The sequence below is a fragment of the Thunnus albacares genome, chromosome 24 (genome assembly GCF_914725855.1).
Source record: "Thunnus albacares chromosome 24, fThuAlb1.1, whole genome shotgun sequence".
Lineage (NCBI taxonomy): Eukaryota > Metazoa > Chordata > Actinopteri > Scombriformes > Scombridae > Thunnus > Thunnus albacares.
The window spans coordinates 15849293-15876730 of record NC_058129.1 but is presented as its reverse complement, the minus strand read 5'-3'; the positions used below and the strand labels follow the sequence as shown (position 1 = coordinate 15876730).

General features: G+C 42.6%; 1 protein-coding gene across 1 annotated transcript; it reads right to left on the bottom strand.

Moving 5' to 3' along the window:
- Positions 1-444: 444 nt before the first annotated feature.
- LOC122976556 (methyl-CpG-binding domain protein 5-like) lies at positions 445-27194 on the bottom strand. The gene is made up of 10 exons (XM_044345121.1): positions 27119-27194; positions 20004-20630; positions 17497-17599; positions 15376-15547; positions 12240-14642; positions 6573-6790; positions 5352-6485; positions 4719-4792; positions 3434-3509; positions 445-3326 (listed from the first exon to the last, which is right to left on the bottom strand). Exons 2-10 carry the CDS (start codon positions 20114-20116, stop codon positions 3264-3266), a joined length of 4356 nt encoding a protein of 1451 aa, XP_044201056.1. The 5' UTR covers positions 20117-20630; positions 27119-27194; the 3' UTR covers positions 445-3263.
- Between the last annotated feature and the right edge of the window lie 244 nt (positions 27195-27438).

Sequence of the window (27438 nt, the reverse complement as noted above, 5' to 3'; positions counted from 1 at the left end):
GTGTTTATGATCTGTTGATCTTTGCCATCGATTGGTATATTGCACTTGATAATTCTGTAGTGATTTCAGGTTGTTGGTTGGTTTTGATCTGGAGGAGCAGCTGTGTGTGTGTTGATCCAGAGTTCCCAATACTGCGCATCACTGTCGATTTTTCAGACTGATCAAGTGATGGTTTGACTTTTTTTTTTTCTCGGCTTCTTGATAGCTAGTAGTGTTAAAAACTGCATTTATTAGCAACATAAACGCCGTCGTAAAACGCCTTTTCAGACGTGCATATTTATAAATAGTACGGACTTTAACTAAAGAAAAAAAAAACCATGACACAATCTGTAACAAAAAGCCTCGCTGTAAAAAAAAAAGTGTTATGTGTAATGCTCACTTCTTAAATAAAAAGAGAACATGACCTTTGTAATGGACTCTGAATACATGATCTATTCATTTGTTAAAAAAAAAAAAAAAGAAACATACATATACACATATAAGGCTTGAGTTCTCAACTCTTGGTAGTATTATTGCCATCTAGCATATTTGTAAAGCTTAAAATAAATATGGAGTACTGTACATAAATAATTTACATCAATAAGCAAAAACAAAAAAAAAAACAAAAACACAAGGCCCCTAAAATGCGAGAAATGCTTCACCGCTCTTGAAAAATCTAGTTAGTGTTCCTCATGATAATCTAGACTCTGCCTCTGATGTTGGTTACTCTACCTAAAGCTATAGTTGTGGCAAATACGACTACAGTCATGGTAAAAAAAAAATAAAATTAAAAAAAAAAAAGAATCACTGTACAAACGAGCACGAGAACATAATCACAACAACCAAATGACAGAATTCATCAATGCAGCCTGTGACTCTTGGTTGTAGTTGGGAGGAAAAATCCACCTAAAAACAATCTTAAGTGGTAACGTGTGTTGCATTTCACTAATTTGTTTATTTTTTTCTTCCCTTGGATAACTGGCCAAATGTTAACAGTTAAACATTTATGCAAAAAAACAAAAAAAACAAAACAAGTTTTGGTGTCAAGTTTTTCCAGGAGTGAGGCCTCGGACCAGTTTCTACACCCTGAACAGCAGGACGATGAGCTGCAGGCTGTTGCAGCAGCTCTGTGTGAGATCACATGTGGCTTTAGTCTGAATGTGTTGGAGGAGTCGAAACCCCTACTGTTTTAACTTAGTAAAACAGGAAAACAAGACATTTTTCTTTGATATTTCCATTTATGATGACACTAAGATGAACGTTTGGTATTTTTCTGTAATCATCAGATAAGACGACGGCATGAGTGATTTTATGCTGCGTTAATTTGAGATGCATGTAGCTTGTAACTGTTCAGGTGTTGAATCTTATCATTTATGACCATATTTATGTGTCTCTACCTTAGTATTAAATGGTCGTTACATTATTAACGATGTAATGGACAAACAGGTCGTATCATATGTTGGGTAGTTCACACATGACTGCAAACATTCCTTCTTCCATGTTTTATGAAAACATCTAATGTAGGTAATTTAACTAAAACATAAATACTGCTGCACTGATGAAACATGATTCTTTGATACTGTTTTGTTTACGTTGACTTAGTTAAGTTGTAGCTTAACGGCCAATTAACATTAACATTACCCTCCGAGTCAATTTTTCGCTTTTAATGAGGCGTAATCTGCACAGACAGCTGTTTTAAATCACACAAATATCCTGCTGTATGTGTGTTTTGTACTTATTAATCGTATCTACATTGATTGATCAAGGCTCCCAGTCTGTCTGTTTCACTACAGGCAGATTCCCCTCAATAGCTTCGGTAGGCGGGGAAATAAAAATCAATGAATCAATAAAAACAAACACTTGATTTCCTCCTGTGGAGCTGACATGAAAACTATTTTGGTTCAGTAAATTTGTGCTGTCAGTCAGCCGGGTGAAGGCAGTTTGTCTGGCCGCTGTCTTCTCAGCTCCTGAGGAGCTGCAGCTGACAGACGGCTGCTTCCGTCAACAGAGACGCATGTCGGAGTCGGTGAGGATTTAACGGACAGAACGCACTTATGCGCCGCTTGCGTCTTGCTTCCTATGTGGTTTCCCAGTAAGACTTTAAGACTTTACAGTTGAACATAAGATCATATCAGGTTCAGCTGGTGTAGCAGCCTGCAGCCATAAGATGTGTGACAGTAGAAACGGCTTTGTTGGGGGTTGTGAACGTCACTCTGGAACTCCTGAAATGCAAAGAAACATCCCTAAAAGATGCTGTTTAAAGGTGGATTTTTCCGTCTAAAAACGGCAGGTAACCAACTTTCTTTCATCCGCCAGTTACGATGCTGGTAAACCCGACAACTCACCAGCCCACCAGACTACTGAGCACAAAACCAGATCTCCAAATCTCATGATCGACCGGTGGAGCTGGTGAAGATTTACCAACACTCGTCCGGCCGGTGGTCATTTCCCACCTTACTCAGGGGAACATTGAACACTTTCTGCTGGTAAAGTTCATTCTGTTTTTTGTTTTTTTAAATCTTTTTTTTCCCAATACAAATGAACACTTAACTGGTGTGAAGTGACTATCGTAATGGAGAACTCATATAACTCATGCCTGTTCCACTGCTGTTCCCTTACAAAAAAAAACAAACAAAAAAACCAAAAAAAAACCAAAAACAAAAACAAACAGCACGTCTTACAGTTCATCATATAAAAGCTTTAGGCTGTATTCTTATTTATCCTATGCATGCGGTCGTATGCAACCGCATTTCTGAATAGAAACCAAGACATTGGTACACTTCTTCTGCTTTGTTTTTGTACAATAAAAGATAAAATGTGCATTAGGTACGCTTGTACATGACATTGTACAATATTTACATACAATTCTTAATAGCATGAAATTTCAGGATTATCTATATACATATTGAAAATGTATCAGAAATATTTGGACTGTCTATTTTTCTTAAATATGTAAGGTAATGCTCATAGCTTTTTTTTGTTTGTTTTACTATCTTATACTAGAAAAAAATAGTTAATTCAGTGAACTGTAGACAAATTGCAACCATTGATGTTTTTCTCTATTTTTTCTTTTTTTTTTTCTTCTACAGTTAAAACTGTATTGGTGATTGGAATTTCCAGCACCTTCTGTGGTCAGTCATTAAGTCAAGTTGATATCATGGAACAACGATGTACCACTGAAAGTCCATGTGTAGCACCTGTTAGAGAGCTCAGATCGCATCAAAGGCTGAACGGACGAAGTCTCCGAAGGCTTTGAGGACGTTCTTGGGCCGACACATTCAATGTTATCTGGATATCTTCCTCCTCTTAGGCTTGGGGAGCTTCATCTGACGATCTCTCGACGGGATCTGATGGCAGAAACAGAGAGAGAGAAACGTGATAGCGTCGGATGGGAAGGTAGGTAGCTTAAAAATACTTGACGAGGAGGTAAAACGACAGAGGTGTAAATACTCACTGTGCCCGACATCTTATCCAGCTCACTCATGGCCTCGTGGATAGCAGCTTCCAAGTGATTATTCAGTTTCCCCGGTCTGTTGGACAACATTTACATTTTACATCATTGACATTTAAGCCGATAGCAACCGAGCAGGGATTCGAGTGTCATTTGGTTGCTGCAGATCAAAACACAATGTTTCAGGACACCGTCGTCCACCACGAGGTGTCGATGCTATCCTGGACACATCACACATAGCTACGTGAACAAGCTTTGTGCATCAGGTTCTTCTAAGTTTGGAGTGTCGTGTCATTTTTCGCCTTTCCAAAACCAAAAATACAAGAGTAAAAGTGTAAGGAACAGACTAAAAAGTGTGTTTATCTGCTTTAACATAACCTGAATGCTTGGCTAACCAGCTTACTACCTACAATAGTGACTAAGAGCTAATATATTTGTAGCTATAGTTTATTGTGGGGTTACAGGTGATCATACAAAAATCTGTCCCGCTCTGTATTGGATTTGGGGAATTTTACCTGAGATGACTTGTTGGTTTGTCCTCAAATCCTTCTCATATGAAAAAGTAAAATATGTTGTTTGGAAATACAAATAAAGCATTAAATGAACCTTTATATTGCTTGTTCAAGTAACATTTTATGTATAGTAACACAATATCTGAACTTGTTATGCAAGTTTTCTTTTAATACTGTACTCTAATACTATGGCTAACAGGACCAACGTTGTTTCTTTATTTCCATGTCATCTACATGGATGCCAGTTATTTCCCTGGGACCCGTCAGTTTTAGCAACATGACATGGCACTAAGATAGATGTATATAACAAACAAATGCATATTTAAGACCCTATAACAGGATTCTGACTCTCATTTAAGCCAGTCAGAAACATTAAAAGTCAGTTTGAACCAACTCAGGAACTGTTTTATCATAATTATCTAGCAGGCTGCAGCTGAAAAAAATTGTTGTTGATTACCGACTAGAAATGAGAGACCTATTTTTTTCAACCTCTGTCTGAAATCAAGGACCCCTTCTTTCAAAAACAACCAAGTATTTCGAGTGGTGCATCTGCCATTGTTATCACTGTAAACTGCATTTGCGCAATGCTAAACTAGAAAGCCTGACAGTGACTAAGAGGGCTGGAGCTTTGTCAATAAAATCAATAATATGAGTCAAACAGAAACAATTTAACACGTCATTCTGTTTCATGTTGCAATCTGTAACTTTCATCATGTTCAAACAATAGACTGTCTACTGTGGTGTTCAGAAAAATCTCTGTGGACAGTTTTACTTACTTCAGGCCTCTTTTGGCGGCTCGGTCAAGTGCCTCAAAGTCATGAGTTAGTGTTTTTAGTTTCTCTGGCTCTACCTGGATGGACACGAGAGAAAACATCTGAGTATATTCACGACTGTTCAGCAACACATTGAGAATTTCCCACCAACCAACCAAAAAAAAATTATGCTGAAGTTGGTTTATGAGCTTGTCAACCAGTTATTTTGGCAATCATCATTAATGGGACTTCTTCTATTCAGAAATTCAGATTTGGCAGGTAAGATAGTGGAAGTGTTTGGAGCATTTTGGAATCCATCTGCCACTATGGCCGGTGGACAGAAAAAAAGCTTTTTTCCATCTGACTTTTCAGTGTTGCAATAAATTTCCATCTGGGAACAACTCGGTTACATTCAAATACAACTTATTCTATCATCTTGACATTCTGGCAAGCAACCGTCTTACACTGGAAAATAATTTGCTGTAATCCAAGGCTCTACAAAACTTTTAATACGGTTTTATAGGGAACATTTCTCTCTGTTAAGTTTGTTAAGTCTACCAGTCACTGAAGTCCGCTGTCACTCTGCAGTCTTATTTAGTCTGAAAATACAAGTTGGCTGGTAAAACAATGACAGGTGGTCACAGAGTGGTTGCTCACCTTGGCCTGCTCCCGCAGCTGCATAGCAGCGCTGTGCACTTGTTCGTCCCCAGCCAACTTGGCAGGCCAGGGTGGGAAGCCCTTCAGCTGGCCCCAGACCAGCTCTCCCATGTTGAAGGTCCTAGACCTGTAGTGAAGCAGCTCTGAGGAGGGAGAGTCCGGCTGCCGCAGGTCCTCCTCGCTGCTCAGGCTCTTTGTGTCCGAGGGGCTGGGTGCCATACCATTGAAGTGGCCGTTGTAGTGGCTGTAGTCTTTGGCTGTGGCCAGAGGTCCCTCCAGGCTAGTGGAGGAGCTGGGCGACTGGTCATCCCCCGTTAGCTCTTGCCGTGGGGGGCCAAGGACTTCTCCGTATCCCCGGGTGTTGAAGTGCGGGGTGGCGCCGTTGATATGGGCGCAGCGTTCCACCGTCTGCTCCAGACGCTCCTTGTAGTTGGCAGGTGTCCGGCTGCAGTTGTTGAAGCGATAGCCATCGTCGAGAAAGGCCTTTCCATGCGCCATAGCCAGGCCATGGTCGTTGGACCCCTCAGCAGGGCAGGGTGGGGCGGGAGCCAAGCTGGCGGGTCGCTCCATGCAGGGACTACTCCTCACCTGGGTTGAGCATTCAAGAAACTCCTCGCCACCCCAGGCGCTGTTGTTGCTGTGAGCGTCGAAGCCTCCCCCGTGCTGCGTCTCCCCGTCCCACTGCCCCCTTGGAGTCCCACGGCCAGGAGAACGGAAGTAGTCGTTGGCCTCTGGGCCATCTGGAGTGCTCTTCCCTGGATCCATGTTCTTCTGACCTCGTCCCAGCCTCACCTGCCTCGGCCTGGCTTGCTGTGGTAACGCCTCCCCTTCCTGGTGCCCGTGCAGGACTGCGCTAACCGCTTGGGGGAGGTTGACGGGCTCCCCTATCGAGGCAGTGAAGGCACTCATGGCGCTGAGAGCAGGCACCGGGCTCGCCTGTGTGGTCCCGCTCACTGTGGTGGTTATGGTAACGTGCATGCCCTTGCTGGCGGCGTCCACCACGGCTCTGTAGATGGCGTCCACCGACTCGGGGCCTCTGCCGGGGCCCCTGTCAGAGCCGGGCGTACCTGCTCGTAGCCCCTCACCCTGGGGCTGCTGCCCCTCCCCAAACTGGTGGTGTGGCAACATCCCCTGCTGTAGACACAACAGCAAAGTCACAAATTTAATACAGTTTTTAAAAATGAACTGCTACAAAGCTCAAAATGTAACTCATCATCCCACCTGGTATGTCTGGTAGAGACAAGCCATGGAGCCGGCGTTAGCGTTGCTGTCTGTGTAAGGTGGGTTGTCGGAGAAGTGCTGCTGGCCCTGGTAGGCTGGGTGGGAGGCCACACCCTGCTGCATGCCCTGATGGACCTGCTGCTGGTACATCTGACCTCCGCCGGTATTGACGTGAGGCTGCAGGCTGCCCATATTGCAGCCAAGGGATGAGGGGTTTCCTGCAGAATGAAAGGGACAAAAAGAGTCAAACAGTGGGTAAACTATGCAAACATCCATTTACCTCTAATCTGGGCCAACAGAGAGGAATGACGAGGCTGTTTCAACTGTTCTCACCTGTCTAAATATAGGGACTCGAAGCTGTCAGATTCTCCTAGTTAAACTTCCATTCATATCATATATCAATAATTTAATGGACTTCTAGTTTTGGACCAGGACCGTCGATATTTGGAGCAAGTAGCTGGTGAAAAACAGTGTGTCAAATTATGCAGGTTACATTTACTATTCAATGTGCCAGATACATATTTAATCAATATTGCATATCTTGTGCCGTGTTATACACAATCATTTTTACTATGAATACTGAACACATCTTGGTTTCACTGGGCAGTTGTGTCATTTTGATTATCAGATACTGTATGTCTTATTAAAAAGGACATGTGAACGCACAATTCAAGCAGACTTTTGCAATAAATCTGCACTTCCAGCTGCATTTCCATTCAGGGATAAACTATGAATAAAAACAAGAAAAATATTTTTGGGTAGAAGCTAATCTGCTTGAGTCGGGGCCCAAAATGTAATGAATGCAAGGAAAATGTTGGTAAACAATTGGCATGCAAGTTTTTGAAAGGGTGAACATTCATGAGTGTGAATATTATGCAATTAGAGCGTAATATTTCGCTAACTAATTAGCTGGTGCTATTGTATTTTTTTCCTGTACTGGTAGTTTAAGCAAATCTATCCTCTGTAGAGCAGCTGACTGTAATTTATACCTTTTTTCAATTTACTGAAGCCACATGAAAATGAAAAGCAAATGTTCCTCCGAAGAGACTTTTACAATTATTAAAAAAAAAAAAAAAAAAGTTGCTCATTAACAATCTGTTGCACCCAAAACTAACAGACGGACATGCTGCGGACACACGGTACAAACGGACTTGTTAGCAAAGCGTACAAGGACAGAACATGAACAAAATATATCAAGGCCACAGATGTATCAATGAATCAAGAGAAAGCCCAGCAGCAATGTTATGCAGACAAAGCCGAAGCAAATACAAAATCTCCGAGGCCTAACGCTGTGTTTAGTGTGTGTGTGTGTGTGTGTGTGGACGGGTGGTGACTGGAGCAGCTGGTGCGATGCTACGTAGCTGAAGGGCAGCTGTGTGTGTTCTCCATTTTTTTTTTCTCCTCTTTTCTTTCTTCCCCTCTCTCTCTCTCTCTCTCTCTCTCTCTCTCTCTGTCTCTCCTCTCTAACGCTGAGAGCCACGACTCGGCCAACCCCCTCCCCCTTCCTCCCCACATCCTCCGCTCCTGCTATGATATAGTGACGGCTGTTGCCGGGGGAGGTTGCCATGGGAACCGAGTGATGATTGGTGGTGCTGTCCGCTGCCAGGAAGCTTGTTGGGGGAGTCGGGTGGGCGGATGAGGGGGGTTACGAGGGTCGGGTGGTGTGATTTGAGGGGGGTTGGCGGGGTGGGGGTGTTAAAATGAACTTTGGGGTATTTGTTGATGGCAATAGTGGAGGGGGGGGGGGGTGTTCAAAGCTCACTAGCTGTCTAGAAACAGATGGTTGGAGGCTAATGCTAAGAAGCCACTGACTAGGCCACTTTCAAAGAGCTTTCATTGCTCTTAAGATGCCTAACATGTCATCCAAATTAGCTTCAAGTAGGGAAAATCTACAGAGCTACTCAGAGGAATAACATCTGCCATTCGGTGACAAAATATTCTTTTATCTCAAGAGCCTCCGAGTGCTTATGTGCTTTTGCTACCAGGGTCCCTACAGAGGAACAACCTATCAGAGGAGCTGTGGTGGTCATCTTTGAGACGCTTGCTGGTTTCTTATTTATTAAAAAAAACATATGAAAATTTGCTTTGGCCCTCTAGTGGCGTTGCAGGATTACATTTAGATGAGAGTCCCCTTATCATTTACATTGTCCTGTTCTGTAAACATAACACAAGGATGTACATGCATAAGCACAAGGTTGACATAATACATTTCTGCTGATTACAGAGGCAGATAGTAGCAGTAATGGATGTTAACATGGTAGCTAAGCATCATTAAAAGAGAACAAAGTAGTGAAAGACCGCAAACCATTATGAACTAAGCAGGTTTTAGAAAATTAAGAGCCTTAATTGTCGATGTTCAAGAATTTTAGTGGAAAAAAACATGATTCCACCTGAGAAGTAACTAAAACAATTAACTGACTATCCACATAAGAATCAATACATTTTCTAGCCATCGACTAAATGATTGATCTCATGTGGAGGAGAGTGGGATCTGTGGAGAATGGGGATAAGCCTTAATACAGTGTCAGATGAAAAGAAGCAGCTGACGACTCCGTGTTTATCAGTGGAGACACACGGCTGTCTACACACCAAGCAGGCCAACACTGGGAGTTAACAGTGATGAAGTCCATGGCTTAAATATAATTTTCCATTGCCAAGTGGTAGAAAAAAAAAACACAGAAAAACAGAAAGTACAAGGGAGCTTTATAATCTTACATAATATAAACAACTATAACAAGCAACAGGAGGAGGCAACAGGTTGCTGCTCTTCTACCTCAATGTTTAACTCCATATGGTGCTGAGTCAGATGTGCCTGCATGTCGGTTCAATTAATGCAAAATAAAACTTTGCCGTGGTTATGTTTACAAACAGATTCAGCCATATTAACCTTTGCTTGGCCTTTTAACTTATAAAACTTTAACTTATAAAAAATTCAAAGTGAGTCCAAGTACAGCTTGAATAAAAAGTAGGCAGTTGTTGCTCAAATCTGCTGCTTTATCAGCTTTGAAAACAAAAAGGAAAAACTACAAGTTTATTTCTGGAGTTGCTATGAAGATATCTAAATTTCAAATGTCAAAACTGCAATTTGCAACATATTTCTCTCCTCCCATCTCGACCCCAACGGCGACAAACGTCTTGCTCTACACCTCCAGACCTACACAGGACCACCTGAATTTCAATGACTTGACCTGGGAGAAACACAGAATAACGGGGCTCCTGGCGATAAGGACAGGTGGCCTGCAGCAGACCATGGCGATACTATCTCCATTATAAACCATACGAGGACACACAGATGCACAATGAATACATAAGCTCATAGTCCGGTCCCACAGCAGGCAGGAAAGGGGAAAAAAAAACAAAAAAACAACATAAGATCTAGGTCTTTTCATCGCTGTCAAAACAAATGTTAACATGAATGTGCGCACACACACACAAAAAAAAGTACAGTCACACACAAAGTTATTCATAAGCACACAAATAAACAGAAGCACACACACACTGTAATGCACAAGTAGTCAGAGACATGCACACACAGTCATTCAAACACACACACACACACACAGGCCTAAACCCTCATCAAAGGCTTCACTCTGGTCTCTATTCAGGGTCCATCGTTACTATAGCGACCAGCTAGCTGGGAGAAGCTCTTTAGAGCGCCCTATCTGGGCTGCTTCCCTTAAAGCGTGATGCAGATCCCATTTCCATCTTCTTACACCATTGACTGATGCTAGCATACAAATAAAACAAAGAGAAACACTGGCTGACTGACAATTAGCTGCGCTTCCAAAGATGAGGGGCCTGCTCATTAGCTCAGAGATACTGGAGGAGCCCGACTGTCTAGGCTCGGGGCCTATCACCTAAATCCTTTGGTTTTAGTTCACTCATAACCATAGAAACCACATCTTCATCCAACCACTAGCTTATCACGAGGAAGGGAGGGGGGATATACTCATTAACTGTAAAACACATCAACGCCGTCCTCCAGCCAGCGAGTGGTCAGTTTAGACTCTGTTGTCTGACAGACACTTTCCAATGTCACCAAAACCACAAAATTACTATTATTTTTGAAAATGGGGCGAGTGGAATTATTCCAGAGGCTGCTGAGAGTTTAAATCTACCACATGGGTAGATGTAACACAGAGCAGCAATAATGACCCTGACCATTTTTCTTTTTTTTTTTTTTGTTCATGAATATGATTATTAATGATATGAGGAGCTTTTAGCATCTTATTTCCTCTCTTGCAATTTCAACAATCAATAATTGTGGGACAGTGGTGCAACACTAGTCAAAATAATGACTGTAATCACTGTCATGCTCACATTATAAAAAATAACTGGAATTATTTTACCCAGCAAAAATAAAATCCAAGAAATATGTCCTGTCTAGAAGAGACAGTGGGCTTCATGCAAGAAGGACAAACATTCATTCTTAAAATGCACGTACGAGTGATTTAAAAACATTTAAAAACAGAATTTTCTCTTAGGAACGAACGCAATTTACGAGTCCAGACCTGTCGTACGTGTCATGAATAGATCATCTCTGCCTTTCTTCACAGGAGAGAAACATTTGTTTGACTTACAATTATAATGTCCTAATCTGAATTTTGACCTTAAAAATGATACTGAAATAAAACAAAAAAAAATAAATGTAAGACAAACTTAATGCAGAATTTATGGTAGTTATCGTATTTCATTATCATGGCTGCCAATTTACTGAAATATTTTTTTTTAGATTTTATGATTTTTATGGCCATATTTTGGCTCAGCTACTCCTACATTTCAGTAGTTGCTCCGACAGCTGCCTCCGTGTCTCTCTGCAGGTCTCTGACCCGTATCATCTTTTGTTGCAGCTGACAGTTTAACAGTTTAACATCACCTGTAGACTACAATATTCGCTCCTCTAATGTCACAACCCCCGACCGCCTCCCATCACGGAGCGCTTCGTTTTAGAAAGATAGTTTTTTTTAGCATTTAACTTCAGGTCAAAGCATCCCCTCTTTATTTCAGTCACAGTGCAGAGCTGCTCTGATGATATGTTAGCTTGATTCATATTTTTCTAACTGTCTCATCTCTCCTACTGTCACTCCTAAATTTATGTGTTTGTGTTCTGATTTCTGAAAGCAGGACTTGAGGTTGCACAGTGTTTCTACTCTTTGGGAACTTCTTGTGAATGAAACTCATCCACAAACGGAGCAGAACATGGAGCCTTATATGGCAATTTCAGGGGGCGATGAACAGGTTATCAATCTGTCCTCAGGCTGAAACAAGCGATTTATGACAAGTTCAGGCATTTAATAGTTTGTTTGATCTGACTTGGAACACTCGTACAAGCAAACCGAACAGAGAAAAGTCAGATTTAGGAGAAAAATTAGAAAATGTTGCATCTCAGTTTCACCAAATCAAATAAACTCAACAGCACATTTGGACTCCAGTGTTTTTGTTACAAAATGGACACATCTCAAAAGCTAAATATGTAGCAGCAAAGGTGCACACATATGTAACTCTGACATGAACAACATTATAAAATGATGGTTGTGGTCATTTTGCTCAAAAGTGAGATCCAATACATCCTGATTAATGTTATGAATGATTGATTTTCATGATTTAAGAGATTATCTGACCTTTATTTGACAGCAGCTGATGTACTAGAGTGCTTAGATGTCTCACCTGTGTCAGAGATGGTCTGCGTACAGCTTCCATCTCCACCTCCATGTGGCATCACTACCATGTTAGTCCGCCCTATACTATGAAGGAGGTTCTGCTGTGAGGGGTGAGGGCCGGAATGGGACAGCGGTGGGGGATTAGTGTTGGGGCGTCCCAGCGGCATGCCATCAGGGCCGACCAGTCCACCGCCAGGCCCCATGGGCCCACAGTTACTCATGGCCGTGGCCTGCATCTGGGCCATCATGTCAGGGAACTGGCCTGGACGAGAGCCCAGGTGGCCCCCAGAGGTGTCCAAGTTCTGGCAGTGCATGGCGTCACTGGGGCCCCGCAGCCTCTGCTGGGTGAGGAGGTTCTGCTGAGGGCCTCCAGGGACCATGGATGTGGTGTCACTGTAGTGCAGCTGTGCAGCTCCTTGAGGACCAGGCCCTGCGCCAGGACTGAGGCCAGGACGATGGCTGCTCCCAGCCATGTTGTGCGAGCTCTGGCAGCTCATGGACTGGAGGAGCTGGGCCATGGAGGTGTTTGGGGGAAGGGTTCCAAGTCGGCCCACTTTTCGCAGCTGTTCAGTGGCACTGGGACCTGGCATGTGGGGTCCTCCCATGCCTGGTTTGTTAAGCATGTTGTAGACCATGTTGTTACTGTTGTCATGGTTTACTGATGCACTGCCTGATGACTGCTTGCGTTTGCGCAGCGGGTCCCTCTGCTGGGCCATCAGCTTGTCTCTCAGCGCCGCACGACCACTCTGGCCTTCAGGAGTGTTAAGCAGCATGGTGGAGTTTGGCGGGAGCATGGGGTTTAAAGTGCTGTGCCCCTCCATGCCTCGAGAGCCGCTCATAGAGCCAGGGTGCCCACCGCCCCCTCCATTACCTCCACCACCTGCCCCCATGCCTGCCATACCAACACCACCACCAGCCATGCCAGCAGTGCTGTTGCCAGCAGCGCTGAGTTTATTTTGATTTGCTAGCTGTGCTTTGGCTGCCGCTGACAGGAGACTGCTGGCGGGGAAGGAAGCAGCATTCTGTTGGTTGAGGATCTGGTTGAGGGGCATCCCCAGGAGTCCTGGGTGGCCCTTCTGGGAAGCGCTGGGGGTGGCCAGAGAGGATGATGACGAGGAGGAAGAGGTGGGTGAGTACATGGGGTTGCTGTGCTGCTGGGTGCCAATTGAGTTTCCCATCCCGGACAGCAGCTGGGAGTCTTTGTACTGGTGGAGTGGGTCAGTTTTGTTGGTGGAGGGGCTGGAGGGCATGGCTGGCCTGGGAGAGCCCATAGCCGACCTGGGGGAACGAGGGGGGACCTTCATGGTGCCACATGGGGCCTGGTGCCCTGAGGGCATTGCGAAGTTCCCATGGTCAGAAGAGGTGGAGGATGAGCGTGAGCGATGGGGGGAGGTCTCCATCCTCCCATGGGCGGGTCCAACCATGTGGACAGGGGAGGTGACAGGGGAAGGGGACATGGAGGAAGCCGGACCACCCTGTTGAGTCCTTTGAACATGGCCGCCATGCCCCACAGGCCCAGGCTTCACTGTGGGTAAAGGTAAGTTGCTTGGCAAGGGAACAATGGCGGGAGGGGGTATGTTTACATTCATCACTGGTACCTGAGAGTGGATGTTAGGCTGGAAGTTGGAGGGGTTTGGGGCGCTGGCCGGGGACTGGCTGACAGGCTTGCTGGGGATGGGGTCCAGGATGCCTAAGGGGTCTTTTTCAGACATCAGTTGCCTTTTCTGCAGGGCACAGGATGGTTGTATGGATGGAGGGGGAGGTACAGGATGCACAGGGGGCTGTGTTTTATGGTGGAACGGGGCACGGGGCATATCCATACCAGGGGGGAAGTTCCCCCGTGGCATGTTCATGTTCATGACAGGGCTTTTGGCAGTGGCCGTGGGGGAGAGGGGCGTGCTAGTCCTTCCTGTCATGGCGCAGGATGGCTGGCCCGCAGGGGAGCCATGGAGCATCACGTTGGGTGGGGAAAGAGGCGTCCTAGAGTTCCCATGGATGGAGGCTGAGCCGGGACTGCCGGCTCCTGGAAACCCACAAGGATTGGTCCTTGGAAAGCCCTCGGGGCTGCCCAGAGTGTCTGCACTGGGAGACTGTGAGCCATCTCCATACAGCTTAGCACTGGAGGGAGGTGGGCTCAGCATGCTACCATACCCCGCCCGGTAAGGGGATTTGGGGCCTGGCTCCCCACTGCCCAGCCTCTGAGGCCTGGTGTACCCAGAATAGAGCTCTGACTGCTGTGCTCCAACCATCTCCTGCGGTGGATACAGCCGCTGCTGTTGCTGTCCAGCTGCCATCATCATCTTGAAAGGATTCTTGCAGTCTGGGCCAACAGCATTGGGCAGGCCATCGTGGGGTTTAGTCCTTATTGCCCGTTGAGTTGTGGAATGCGCTGCGACCACAGACGACGTACCTTGAGGGCAAACAAAATACATTCAAGTTAAATCAATAGCAACACCTTGGACAAAACATGAGGCATTAAAGTCATTTTTATCTACAGCAATGTTTTTCAGTCCTGGTCCTGGGGCACCCCTGCCCTGCATGTTTTAGATGTTTTCCTCTTTCAACACACCTGATTCAAATGATCAGCTCGTCATCAAGCTCTGCAGAAGCCTGACAGTGACCTATTCATTCGAATCAGGTGTGTTGGTTCAGGAAACATCTATAACATGCAGGGCAGCGGTGCCCCAGGATCAGGATTAAAAAATGATGATGTACAGGGAACAGTGGCTGGCGAACCACTGCTTGATCTCTAGAACATTATTCTGAGCACATCAGCTATTGAGAGGAAAAAAAACAAAACATTAAGCCTAAAAGCAATCAGATATGTTTTAGAATTTTTGAAAATAAGCATGAACACCCAAATCTACAATGACTCTGTATGTAGTTGATTCGAATATAATATAATTAACATTCAAGAGATCAACCAAACTGGTAATGTGGGCTAAATTACCAGTCAAATTTTACCAATAATTGACTGGCTGCTGCTACTTCTACGCTCAGCAGAAACACATAAAATGTTACTGCAAATAGGGAGCACCAGCAACCAACTTGCATCTAATTATCTATGAAACTTTATGTGTCTGCCAGCTGCCATCAAACTGAAACATAGATTTTAGAGCTAGCGGATCTACATGTACTCGTACCTCCCCCTGGACTTGTCAACGTGAGTGGTGGATGCGTCTCCATGCTCCTGTGCAGCGTGGCCACAGCCAGAAGCTTCCTCTTGTGAATGCAGAGTTTGGTGACATCTTCATCTGCTTTCACATCCTCCGCTGTCCTCTGCTTGACAGCTGCCCCTGGGTCGAAGTTGAACACCTGAGGAAGAAGACAGGCGATTTGTGACTTGTATATAAACTGAAAAACGTTGTTATCAACTTATAATGACAGCAATAAATTCACAGCTGCAGTGTCAATTGTATGTGTAAAATCAGAGAGATCTGTATTTCAGGTGACCATTGTAGAAAAGATATAGAAGATGGATTAAATTGTGGAGATTTTACAGATGCTGTGGGTCCAGAACAGAGGTGGCATCATGCAGTTAAAAAGGTTGCCGAGCCACTTCATGGTGCCATGTGAATGTGCAGCAGCCCACACTTAAACATTATGTAAATTACAGCCAGGTGTACAAGGGCACACTGTATTTTCTTTACTCTTGTCTCTTGGGGCTCTGTGCCGGAAACAGTGCAGACTGTAATGTGTATAAACTAACTCACAGATAAACAGATAGACAGAGGCACTCCTGAGCAGCTTGGAGTAATATCCCACGTCTTATGACAGTTAAGAATTTTATACGCACGTCTCAGAGCAGGCAGGCAAGTTTCTAATCTTTTGGGGGGTTTTTGGAGTTTACATCTGCTGCATTATAATATAAATATTAGAGCAGATAAGTCAAAGTTTTCCCAGATGAGACAATATCAGCCTGTTAATGGCCTGATCTGACAGACATGGTGTGTTGGGGACAAATTTAGCATCAAGATGGATAATCGGTTGGATTACCCTATGTAATGTGATGCAGCGGATGCCTCACAACACCCCGACATTTGCAGTTTGGTCCTTCAAAGAGAGATCAGCAGAAGTGGTCATCCTGAATTTATTTCATACATTTCAAGCATACGGAACGAGTGTGGCGAGGTGGATTATGCTGCAGGAGAGGTTTGAGAACTTTCTATGGACATTTTTATACTTTTTTACACCGTGACAACGGTCACTAATGGAATCCATTGTAATACGACATGAATTAAAGCTGACTGCAGCCACCAGGCTCCATGAAGGACAAAAGTACAAACTTTTTACAGCTACCTTTAAAGCTGACAGGGGTGACTTTTTGATACTCAAAAGATCATTTTAAATACAGCCTGTCAGAAGTCGTTTTCACCTTTGTTTGACTAGTGTGACACCACTTCCTCCTCATTCCTCCCTCTATCCCTTTCCTTCCTCTGTAGCTGCAGTCAAATATGTCACGCATGTAAGGAGTCCTATTTTGAAGCCAAGACACATCAAGAGCTGACTGTCTGCTCTACATTAATATCATGTATCTGGTGAGACTCATTCTCAGTGACTTGCATGAAGTGCAAATGTATAAGAAGTTAAACCTTCCCTGATAACCAACATCATCAAATCTGCTCCAAACACCAATCAGTTGTTACAAGCTATTACCTGATGAAACAAGCTGTTAAATAGCATTAATTATATAAACAAACCAATAATCCATGAAATGATATGAGGCTTGTGAAATGTCACGTATGACTTGATGTGGATCTCAAGCAAAGTCTGTGAAATTTGACTGTAGTGAAACCAAGAATATCACGTCTTTAGCAAATTCTTCTCCTTACAAATGTGGCTTTTTAATATTACACTGCATTTCAACCAGTGTCTTCTAACAGCGGGGATGGGATCAAACACATGATCCCTCAAACTAAACCAAAATCACGCCTGGTGTCGTCTGCTGCGGCACGCTTGAAATGACTTATAGCTCACACGGTTTCATTTTTCTTCTCAATCACCTTACAATGAACAGCGATCATCATTTTGAGAACAGAAATACCAGCTAATGCACATTTAGGTTTGATCAACTGTTTTTAGTCTGGATAGGGGCCCTTGTTCAGCTGTAATTTTTGAATAGCAGCATTTTAGTGTAATTTGCGGATAGAGACTTCCACCATAATCTCTAATTAGGGTGTTTTATGGAGCACAGTTAAGAGGCAGCTTTAAAATCTGCACCCAGCTCCTGTGTTTAAATGAATCAGGACAAAAAAAAAAATTACCTTGTGGAGGATGAGTGGGCACTCCAGGCCGCATTTGCAGGTTCCATCTGTCAGCAGGTAGGTCTTCACCTGCTCCAAGCTGGACAGCACAGAGCCACTGGGACTGCACACAGAAAAACACAAATGTGAGCTAAAGCTGGTGATGTTTCCTAACAAAATACTCCTTTTGTGACATTATGTATTGCAGCACTTATTTGAATTTCCAAAATAGGTTTTTGAATACCATTCAATATTTCTGGACTGAAGCTCCTGAACACGGTAATATTTTTGCATTAAACTGAATATTTTTTTGCGGAAATATTATAAAGGTTTAATGCTCCCACCACTATTTTATTCCTGACAGAGTGGAAAAGACTCAGAAGAGGAAAAGAAACCAAGGCACTCTGAAATGCTCCACTGACAGACGTACAAATTATTTTTTTTTTTTAGGTGGGTTAGCAGCTCCTTGAGGCAGGTTTTACAGGCTTGCAACCATGAAATCAAACAGTAAAATCCTCCACCTTCATAGTCCTACCTCACAGTGGAATTACTTAAATCACCATCCATCTGAATTAAAAGAAAACTGAAAACATTATCAGTGCCTATGAGGAAAGATGAGCCTGTAACATATTGGCAGTGGACAGTGACTAGACAGTATCTTTTTGAATAAAAAGCCAAAAGTTGTCCAGTTTATCTGAAAATCAATAAATCACTCAAACCCCAGCACTAATGAATATTTCTTGAATGAATATTGCTCAGATATATCTCTCTACAGCTGGAAAATTACATAATTAGTCCAGTCTTTCTTCCTTTCGTTCATTTTGGCAGGTGAGTAAATATACCAAACATTAAGATATAAAACATTAACATTCTCATGTAATGTTTCCATATAAGTGATAAATTTGGCAGTTCTTTATTTAACTTAACTATAAAGCTATTAATACCAGCTATCTTGAAGGACTAAGGTAAACATTAGGAATGTGATCGGGAGGTCACAGCTGCAGCAAAGCTGTTTTAACCTATGAGAAATGAGAGGGGGCTTTGTGTTCGAGAAGGGTTGGCAAAAACCTGAAAAATACCTCTGGTGAAACGTTTTAAAGTTGCCACCAATGAATAAAGAACAGTATGTACCATTGGTTGTCCTTATCAAACATATACACCCATGATTCGACAAAACAACCAGTGACTGAATCATCAGTCACTGCTGCTGTGAAAATATAAAACGTGGAGTATCTACAGTCGCACATCCCTGAAGCAAACGCACACATTCGATTTAAAAGAACATGAGCAAATACAAGTGTGCAGTGACAGTATCAGGCCACGGTCACAGAAGTAGACAGGATTCTTTCCAATACCCAAAATAAACTTGACACCAGCCAACTGCTTTAGTTCATTGTGGCTGGTAAATACACATGTTGATGTTCATGTGCCGGGAAGGACACCAACTTCCAGTCTACATGACACGATGACTGGTAAAGGATCCAACTCATTAGTCAAAGTCATAACTCTTCCAGAGGACTGGGTTTCGTAAATGAATGGTTTCTTAAAGGAGTCAATAGAAAAACCACAATGTGTTATTTTCGCATCCAGGCAAACATGTGGGCTGCAGTTTACTTGTATCAAGGGACCACATATTGTCATGTCAACAACAGACTCTAAAAGTACAATACGGTTAAGATAATACTGGTAGATGCCAAGTAAACTACAGCTTCACCAGAGTAGTTAAGGAAATACCCATGACTCCACACTGTGAGCAACATCATGTTTCTGTTCATCTCCTGCACAGCCCATCAATTAGGGAAACTCTATCATGGTGAGGACAGTAAACACAACCTTTTGCCACATTATAAACTAGTGATGATGATACAATTAGTTGATAAATAAGCTAAATTGATCATTCATTCAAATCATTTATCAAGGTTAAGTTGTAAAACTATCTCTGGTTCCAGTTTCTCAGATGTGAGATTATTGTCATTACTCGATTTTATATCAATGTAAAAAGATATTTTTTAATTTTATTGGATTTTGGATTGCTGTTGGACACAACAAGCAATTTGAAGACATCAAAATGATGGAAAGTCATTAAGTAAATGTCAAAAATACATATCTTATTTTTCAGTTCAGTTCGCTTTTTTGGCACGATCATATTCAGTTACAGTATTGCCAATTACTTTGTCAAAAAGCCAATTTTTCTAGGTCAAAACTCTGCTTCAGTTGCACCATTTTTTTAAAAAAAAATTAGAACTGAAATGATTAGTCAATTAGTTGAAGTTAGTTAAATAGTTTAATATCTTTGTATGTTGGTCAGATAAACAAAACCCCACAATTTCACTATTTTCTGAAAATTTGTAGACCAAACAACTAATCAATGAGTGAAGAAAATAATCAAATTCATCCATAAAGCAAACAGATTGTTTTTTGATTTATTTCCCCATATATATTGCTGTGTACTCAATCTGTTAACCTCGGGTAGCAGACCTGCTTGCTCTCGAACCCGTTTGATTAATTCTTTGATTAATTCTTCCTACCTTATGTATACGACCCCTCCGCCTTGCTCCGCCTTGCGCTGCCAGCCAATGGGGACCTGGACAGGGACGGCCTGCCTCTCATCTCCTGCCTCACAGTCCTTTCCGCCATTCATTGCTCCACTGGTTTTACGCTCGACACCTCAGAGGTATATATATCAGACATCAACCAGTGTCTTCGCAATGCACGTCATGTTCGTCTTCCAATGCCGTGGTGGAGGTGAAGGTGGGAGGGTTTAGGAGATGGGTAGGGCTGCAGGATTATCCTTCAATGGGACTCTGCTCTCAGATGGAGCTGATGGGATGGTAGGTGGGTGGGTGGGTGGGTGGGTGGTCGGGTAGGGTGAGGCGAGCTCACGGGAGACCCTACCCTTTTAGCTGCTTCATGGCTACAGTGCTGAATGGCACGTGGACTTCCATTACTGCATCTTGTCATTCAGAGCCATCCGACTCGAAGATGCTGGCTGAAAAGGTGAGGATCTGGAGTCGGCGTGCGCTGTGCTTTCACAAGAGTCCTTTATTATTAATTTGTCTTTTGCCGCCCAGAATACCGCCCCTCAGCTGGACTAGTAGAGTGTGTTCAACATATTGGTTCCCAAACGCAGTTGGGTAGTGGTATTCCCATGGTTCCTGTGTGGGTAGAAGAGAAGACAAACGCGCAACAATGAATTAGTGGTCAGTGCAATCCATTTTCTTTGTCAGTAATTTGATCTGCTCTGGGAAATGGAGAAATAAGTTGTATAAAAGCCTCTTAAATATCTGAAACCAATGTTTTCATTTATCACCGTTTATTTATTCTTTGTTATGAGTGCAAAACGCTATGCTAAATTCTTGTTGGAGAAGCTGTTTCGAATGGTAAAAAATAGTCACAAAAACATAATCTGGCAACCACAGGACATCTTGGTTATTTACAGCCTTGATACTGGTCAGTCTCTTGCCAGCCACCACACACACTGACTTTTACACAATTACATTTATTTACTTCTCTGTAGCTAGGGTTGGGTACCGAACTCTGTACTTTAAGGATACCAAACAAATTACGTCGGTACTACTGAATACTTATTCATGTTAGATCAATCAGTGCCAGATTTCGATACCTTGGGGGCGGGTTGTGATGTGAATTCAAATAAATATTGCTGAGATTCCTTATGAGCCTTTCAAAAAAGTCCTCCTAGTTTACCAACACATGCAAAAATTCTCTCCTGTGTTCTTGTTTGTACTTTCAGATATCAGCGTTATTTTACTGTTTCCTGATTGCTTTCAGCTGTATCGGAGTCGTGTTAAGTTACTGCTGATGAAAACATTTCCTGCTGCTTCATATTAAAAGCTTTTCACTGACTAACAGAAAGTTTGTATTTTAAGGAACTTATTGGAAATGAAATGTGTTTATCGTTGAGTTAGCGGAGCTTCATTAGCAGTGCTATTCTTCAATGAAAAAACAAGTCGACACAACAAGATTTGGAGATATTTGTTCAGCGAGTAGAAATAGTGGAGAGGAGAACACTGCAAGCAGAAACAACCACAGTGATGATGACGTTTGATGAAGAGCTGCAGACGACAAGCTTTAAGTGCATTTCCAGTAAACAGCACATCTCCAACAGGCAGCCTAAACAACTTAATTTCCCTTGTTTATTATTAATTTATTATTTATTTTACCTTACATAACAAAACGTTCTAAATAAATATCTTGAAATTGAGAAGTTTAGACTTATTTTTTACAACTGAAATTAAGTTGTTATCACAGAGAAAGTTAAGTAGAGACAAAAGGTACTGTTGGGTAGCAGTACCGGTTTAAATGTGAACTGTAGCCACCACTGTTTGTAGCCTACATCCAATTATAGTAGCCTACTGGTTATTTCCACTTCATATGTGTTGGGCAAAATGGTTTAAATCATTATCACAATAGTCACAAGGATATTTTTGTTGTGGTGTACATCACAAGTTGTCTTACGAATACAATAGCATGTTAAAACCATCAAACATCGGACTCAGCTCATTAAATTGAATCGAGTTTTTCTTGCTTTTGATTATGATCCAAGTTTTCAGATATTATATTGTATTGGCAAAAGTAATCTGAAATGTATTATTATTTTCCTACATAATACAGCATAAGACATACTTCTGGCGAGGGTTTTAGCAACTCAATCTGTTTGCTTTGGTTTATTTGGTGGTTTGTGGGAATGGCTACTGCCGTTTTAACCAAGCTTTTTAATACATATTTTATACAGTCTGTATATTTATATAGCCAGCACTGATCAATGAAGAAATGTCTTAAGTGGCCCAAATGACAATCTTGCACATCATCTCAGGATAACTGCATATTTTTACTAAAATGCTTCCTATGTTAATGTTCAGATATTGTAGGTTTCAAATACAACTTATTATACATTTAACTGTCATACAGAAATATTTTCTCATCAAATTATGACACTATGGCAAGACAACAAAAAAAAATGCCATTTAATTTTTATGCAGCAATATTAGCAGTTTTTCCTCCTCTCTCAGAAAATGAATTTCAATCACAGGTACAGGCCCATCAAAGGTGGTAAATCAGGCACAGTTCAGTCTGTGAGTGACGGAGCTCCATGCAAAGCCTCCTCTCAGCCGCTGGTGCTGCTGACTCATAACTGCCCTGTGAGCTGCTGAGACCAAACCCAGCGACACCACCACAGAGGAAGAGAGGTAAGGAGGGTTGTGCTAACCGTGGCACAGTAAAAAAAAAAAAAAAAAAAAAAAAAAGAGGCAGCAGTTAGACGTATGCTGTTTATCTGGAAATACGCAGCAGCAACAGTCGCACCTCATCATGTCAGGAGAGGTGCGTAGCATCCTATCAGAGAAACCACCACATCGTTAAAATCTCATTTGTAACTCCCTGTTTGGAAAATGCAGAGGTAACAGAGAAAAACATAATTTCTATTATTGTGCTCACGTTGGAGGAAAAAACTAATTATTTTCCCCAACAACTGCAGCACTGTTGTTTGAGGATGTCTCAGGCTGTGACAAAGGTTTCACCCTTATTTTAAAGGTTTTTATTCGATATTTTGTCTTTTCATTGTTATGATATAGCGGAGAGACACAGAAACAGTTTGGAGAGAGGGAAGTAATGTGCAGCCAAAGTCTGGACCAGATTCAAACCAAAGACATTTTGATTAAAGCTTACAGAGGTGCCTTCGCCAAACATTTTCATCTCAACCTTTGTCAAAAAGGTTGGCAAAAAAAAAAAAAAAAAAAAAAAAACAACACTCCCTGAATCTGCTACGCTGCTAATGTGAAAGCACAAATTTAAATCTCAACTTTTACCATTTTACTGCTCATTTCTCTCCACCATTTCCTGACTCTCAACAACTACCATATCCAAATTACACACAGCACCTACTAATCTGTAACCTTTTATTGCTGGCTGATCTTTTTTTAAGATTACGTTTTTGGCCTTTTTCGCATTTATTGCACACAGCAACAAGAGAGCGACAGACAGAGAGGGAGAAAAGGCAGAGAAGAGCAGAAAGGTGCTCAAACTCAGGGCATTGTGGGTACATCAAAACCCGATCCTAAAGTGGATTATTCATCCTGTGTGGTTGCTTTGCAGCTTGCAGCTATGATAGTGTTTTCTAAATCTATGGTGGATCGCCAGAGTGCTTTGTACAACTGTATCACCTGAGGTAAAAAAGTAAAGTAAAAATAAAACCTCAATCATGGAGACAAAACACAGGTACAGAGTGAAAGTAGCTGACCACGTTTGCCATGTTGTTAATACACTCCTAACACTTTCTGCAGCCGCTTCACAGTAAACGCCCTGCAGGGAAGAGGATTTACTGTGAAGTAGCTGCAGGATGCGTTGAGTGATCGTCACTGGCTGTGGCTCAGCTTAGGTTAGTTAGTTTTTAATCAAGATTAGACCTTGATCTGAATGAATATTGGGATATTTACTCACAGCTTTTTTTGTTCGAAGATTGAAAACATTTGTATTTTTTGACGCTTTAATGCAACAAAAGCGAACGTAACAGCAGAGCAGGATTAAATTACTACAAAACGCAAACCTAGATGGCATTATGTCAGAGTGAATCATAAAAAAAGACAGATAGAAGGATATTTTTCAAGGCTGCTGGGTGCACATCATTATCACAAGAAGAAGCCGTGGACCATGTATGAGTTCGGTAATGTGCCAAGAAGGCATAGCAATGATTAGAGGAGATACAATATTTTCAAACAGCTCCGTAATCACTGCTAGAAGAAAGAAAATGGTGAAATAAAATGAATTATTTTGCAGCACTGGAACACCATTTCAGTCCATCTGTAGCATGTTGACGCCAAACCCTGAGGATACCTGTGACTCCTAAAGGCAACGGGTCCACTTGTCAACTTTTCTTAATCACATAAAGGATTTTATTCATGACACATAGGCTCAGGAATAAAAAAAGAGAGGTTATACTAAATATGAATCCCGTAACAAACAGTTTCCCTTCGTCCTCAGCGTGTGCTGTTGTTGTTGCTACTGTTTTGTCATCACAAATGATGTTGGGGCGGGATGCCCTTAATAAACGACAAGGAGAGTAATGTGGAGCCTGACAACGTCACTGCAGAGTCACTGATGTCTGCCATTTGAGACAAGACTGCAGAAATAGTGTGAGGCTCATACAATCTGTCGCACATAAGAAAGTAAATCTGATCTATTTGATTTTTCTCTCCCCCCCCCCCCCCAACACTAAAATATAAAATTAAGGAAGAGACGCACCACCGTTGGGGAGGGGGGGGTTGGCACACAAAATGGGAATTCTTCACAGTTTTGGACTCAATCCAGCTGCAAACTTCATACAAGCAGATCAAGAAGAGGACTTGTGGGAAAAAAAAAAGTCTATGCAGAAACAGATGTAAATACAGCCGCTGGAGACGTACAGCAATGTAGAAAGAAGGGAAATAAATATTTTAGATAAGAAGTCACATCAAAATGACAAGTGGAACCACAGCCAAAGGTTCATGGGTAACTGAATTTGCAGTCCATTAAAGATGGCAGTTTATGTAAATGAAAACATTCTCTCTTAATGTCCAAATTTCAAAGAATGTGATCAGACCAAGTAGCTCGTCTGCATTTCATTACATGGTGAAGATGCGGATTTCTTTATCTCACGTCTTAGTATCATTAAAAAGTGCTGGCAATGTGATATTCAGTATGTTTTGCTATTTACAGTAAAATTATTGCGTCGTAACAGCTCTTTATTTATTAGAGGATCACTGGAGCTTAATGTTCAGATTTACTTTGCCGTAATAAAAGGTCTATCCAACCAATAAACACTTTTAATTGACTTGAATCTTGACCAGAACAAGAAAACAAACTTTTTATCTACTGGTCACAGCAGCTGGCAAACTTCACCCGCTCTAGATTTAGATCAGAACAAGACGTTCAAAATGATGCCTGTAGCAGAACACAAGTTTACCAACATTTAGATTGTAGTAAATTCTCTAACCCCGCATCCAACGGGACACCATAACTCTTTACTGTGTTTCTTCCGTGCCAAACAAATAAAGCCAATTAGAAGCGATGAAAGCTAGGGGATGGCCGTTTTCAGACCTGTGAAATCAATGTTACACATTCTCATTTGCTGACCCTAGATGTGCCTCGAAGCAGGCACAACTTAACCTGCCTCAATGTGATTTAAGGTCACACTCTTAGCTCTATCTTAGGCTCTATTAAAACCAAGTATACATTGACAAAGATACTGTTTATACCCAGCTGAAATAGACAGGTTACAAGTATCAGAAGTGATCTTGAATGCATTCAAGGGACTATTTATGATCAGATTTTGCTTACATTCACGCTATTTGGTCCGTCACCTTGAAGACAGACAGCGTTTGGGAGGTTTATAATGTTATATGCACATTATAAAGTCAGGTAGGTAAGGTGAGAAACCGTTTACAGTTGCAAATGTCCATGACAACCTCTGAAAACAGACCCAAATCCATTTTAGGTGTATTTTACGCCTGTATTTAGAGCTCAGCGCCTGTGAACATATCTCCTCAAGTACATTTAGTGCTATAAGTGAACAGGGTCTGTCATATATATTGTCAAATAAAACAAGACAGGGGAGGGCAGCAATGCAAGTTATCTGCACAAAGCATGCACAGTGTGTGGAGCGTAATTCAAGGCATGATAAATATGACACAAACTGTGCAACACCTCAGTGGACTACACTACTCGCAGACTACATTAAACCCTTTAAGTCTCAATCTAGCGTTTTAAATCTAACTGGAGACACGTTAACTTGGCTAAGGTTAGCTTTAGGAGTAAATTAGCCATATTGTCCTGCACCAGACTTCAAAGTTGACAGCTACACAAGCTGGCCGTCTCGTTGGCTACATGACAAGACTTTTCTCCTGCAAACTGGAGAGCATGACATCCCCAAAACAACCTACACGTTAGATGATAGCCAATTAGCTTGGTGAACATTAGCCAGGGCTGCCTATCAAACTGTGCCAAGTGTTGCTTTATTAACGTTTTAACGACAAATGTCTTGGATGTCTGGCGTTTAAGGTTGTTTAGTTCATCACAGGGCGAGATGTGCGGCTAAAACTCATCACCTGGAGGCCTCCGCGTTAACAAGTGACCGTGTCAACAAGCAAAATCAGTCTTGTCTGGCTGCTTTTTGATGCATTGGACACAGCTTCAGAACTAGCTGGGGGTTAGCATGCCAAGCGTCAGCTAGCCAGCTAGCTCGTTGTAACGAAAATGAATTAGAGGGCGAGCTCGGCTAAGCTAATAACGTTTAAGCATTTAATTGGCGAACCGTAACCGGGGTCGTGCACGTTGAGGACCCGCAGCCGAGATTCCGACTTCAAATTGTCGAAGTAAAAAGCAGCTAGGCCCGCGTCAGGGTTTCAAAGCCAAAGGAGGCCAAAGGAGGCCGAGTTAGCACGGGTTAGCTTAGCATGCGAGCTAACAGCCGTTGCGTTTGCAGAGAGAGAGAAGAAGAGAGAGACTAACGTTTCTGTCTGCGTCAAACCAAGCCGTAAACACTCCGTTCTTACCCGGGCATCCCAGCGAATGCGTACCGGTGCTGAAACAGTGAACTGTGCAAGCAACGGTACGTTTCTGAGCATAAGAAAAATAAGAATAAGCAGCCTACCCATTTAGCTCTCTGCCTCTGCTGCTTCTCCTACACTGGGATATTGGAAATGATGGAGAGCCGCACTGGGCATGCGCGGCAGAGGCAGCCAGCAGATGGGAGAGGTGATGCACAGTTTCCCCCCAGAGCTCAGATATACATGAGCCCTGCAAAGGCAAAAGTTGAGACCAAAATTATCAACAGAACAAGGACACAACTGGTTATCATGGCGGGGGTGACACATGCAAAGACACAGCCTGTAATAATGGGTCTCAAACTGGATTCTGGTGGTCCACAGGGGCCCCTACAGGAGCTTCAAGTGTCCCAGAATGAAGAATAGT

Coding starts and splice junctions, on each gene's coding strand:
- LOC122976556 (XM_044345121.1), bottom strand. CDS start 20,116: ATGAATGGCGGAAAGGACTGTGAGGCAGGAGATGAGAGGCAGGCCGTC. Junction 6,791..12,239: donor GCAGACCATCTCTGACACAG/GTGAGACATCTA, acceptor TTCATTCTGCAG/GAAACCCCTCATCCCTTGGC. Junction 6,486..6,572: donor GTCTCTACCAGACATACCAG/GTGGGATGATGA, acceptor TTGTGTCTACAG/CAGGGGATGTTGCCACACCA.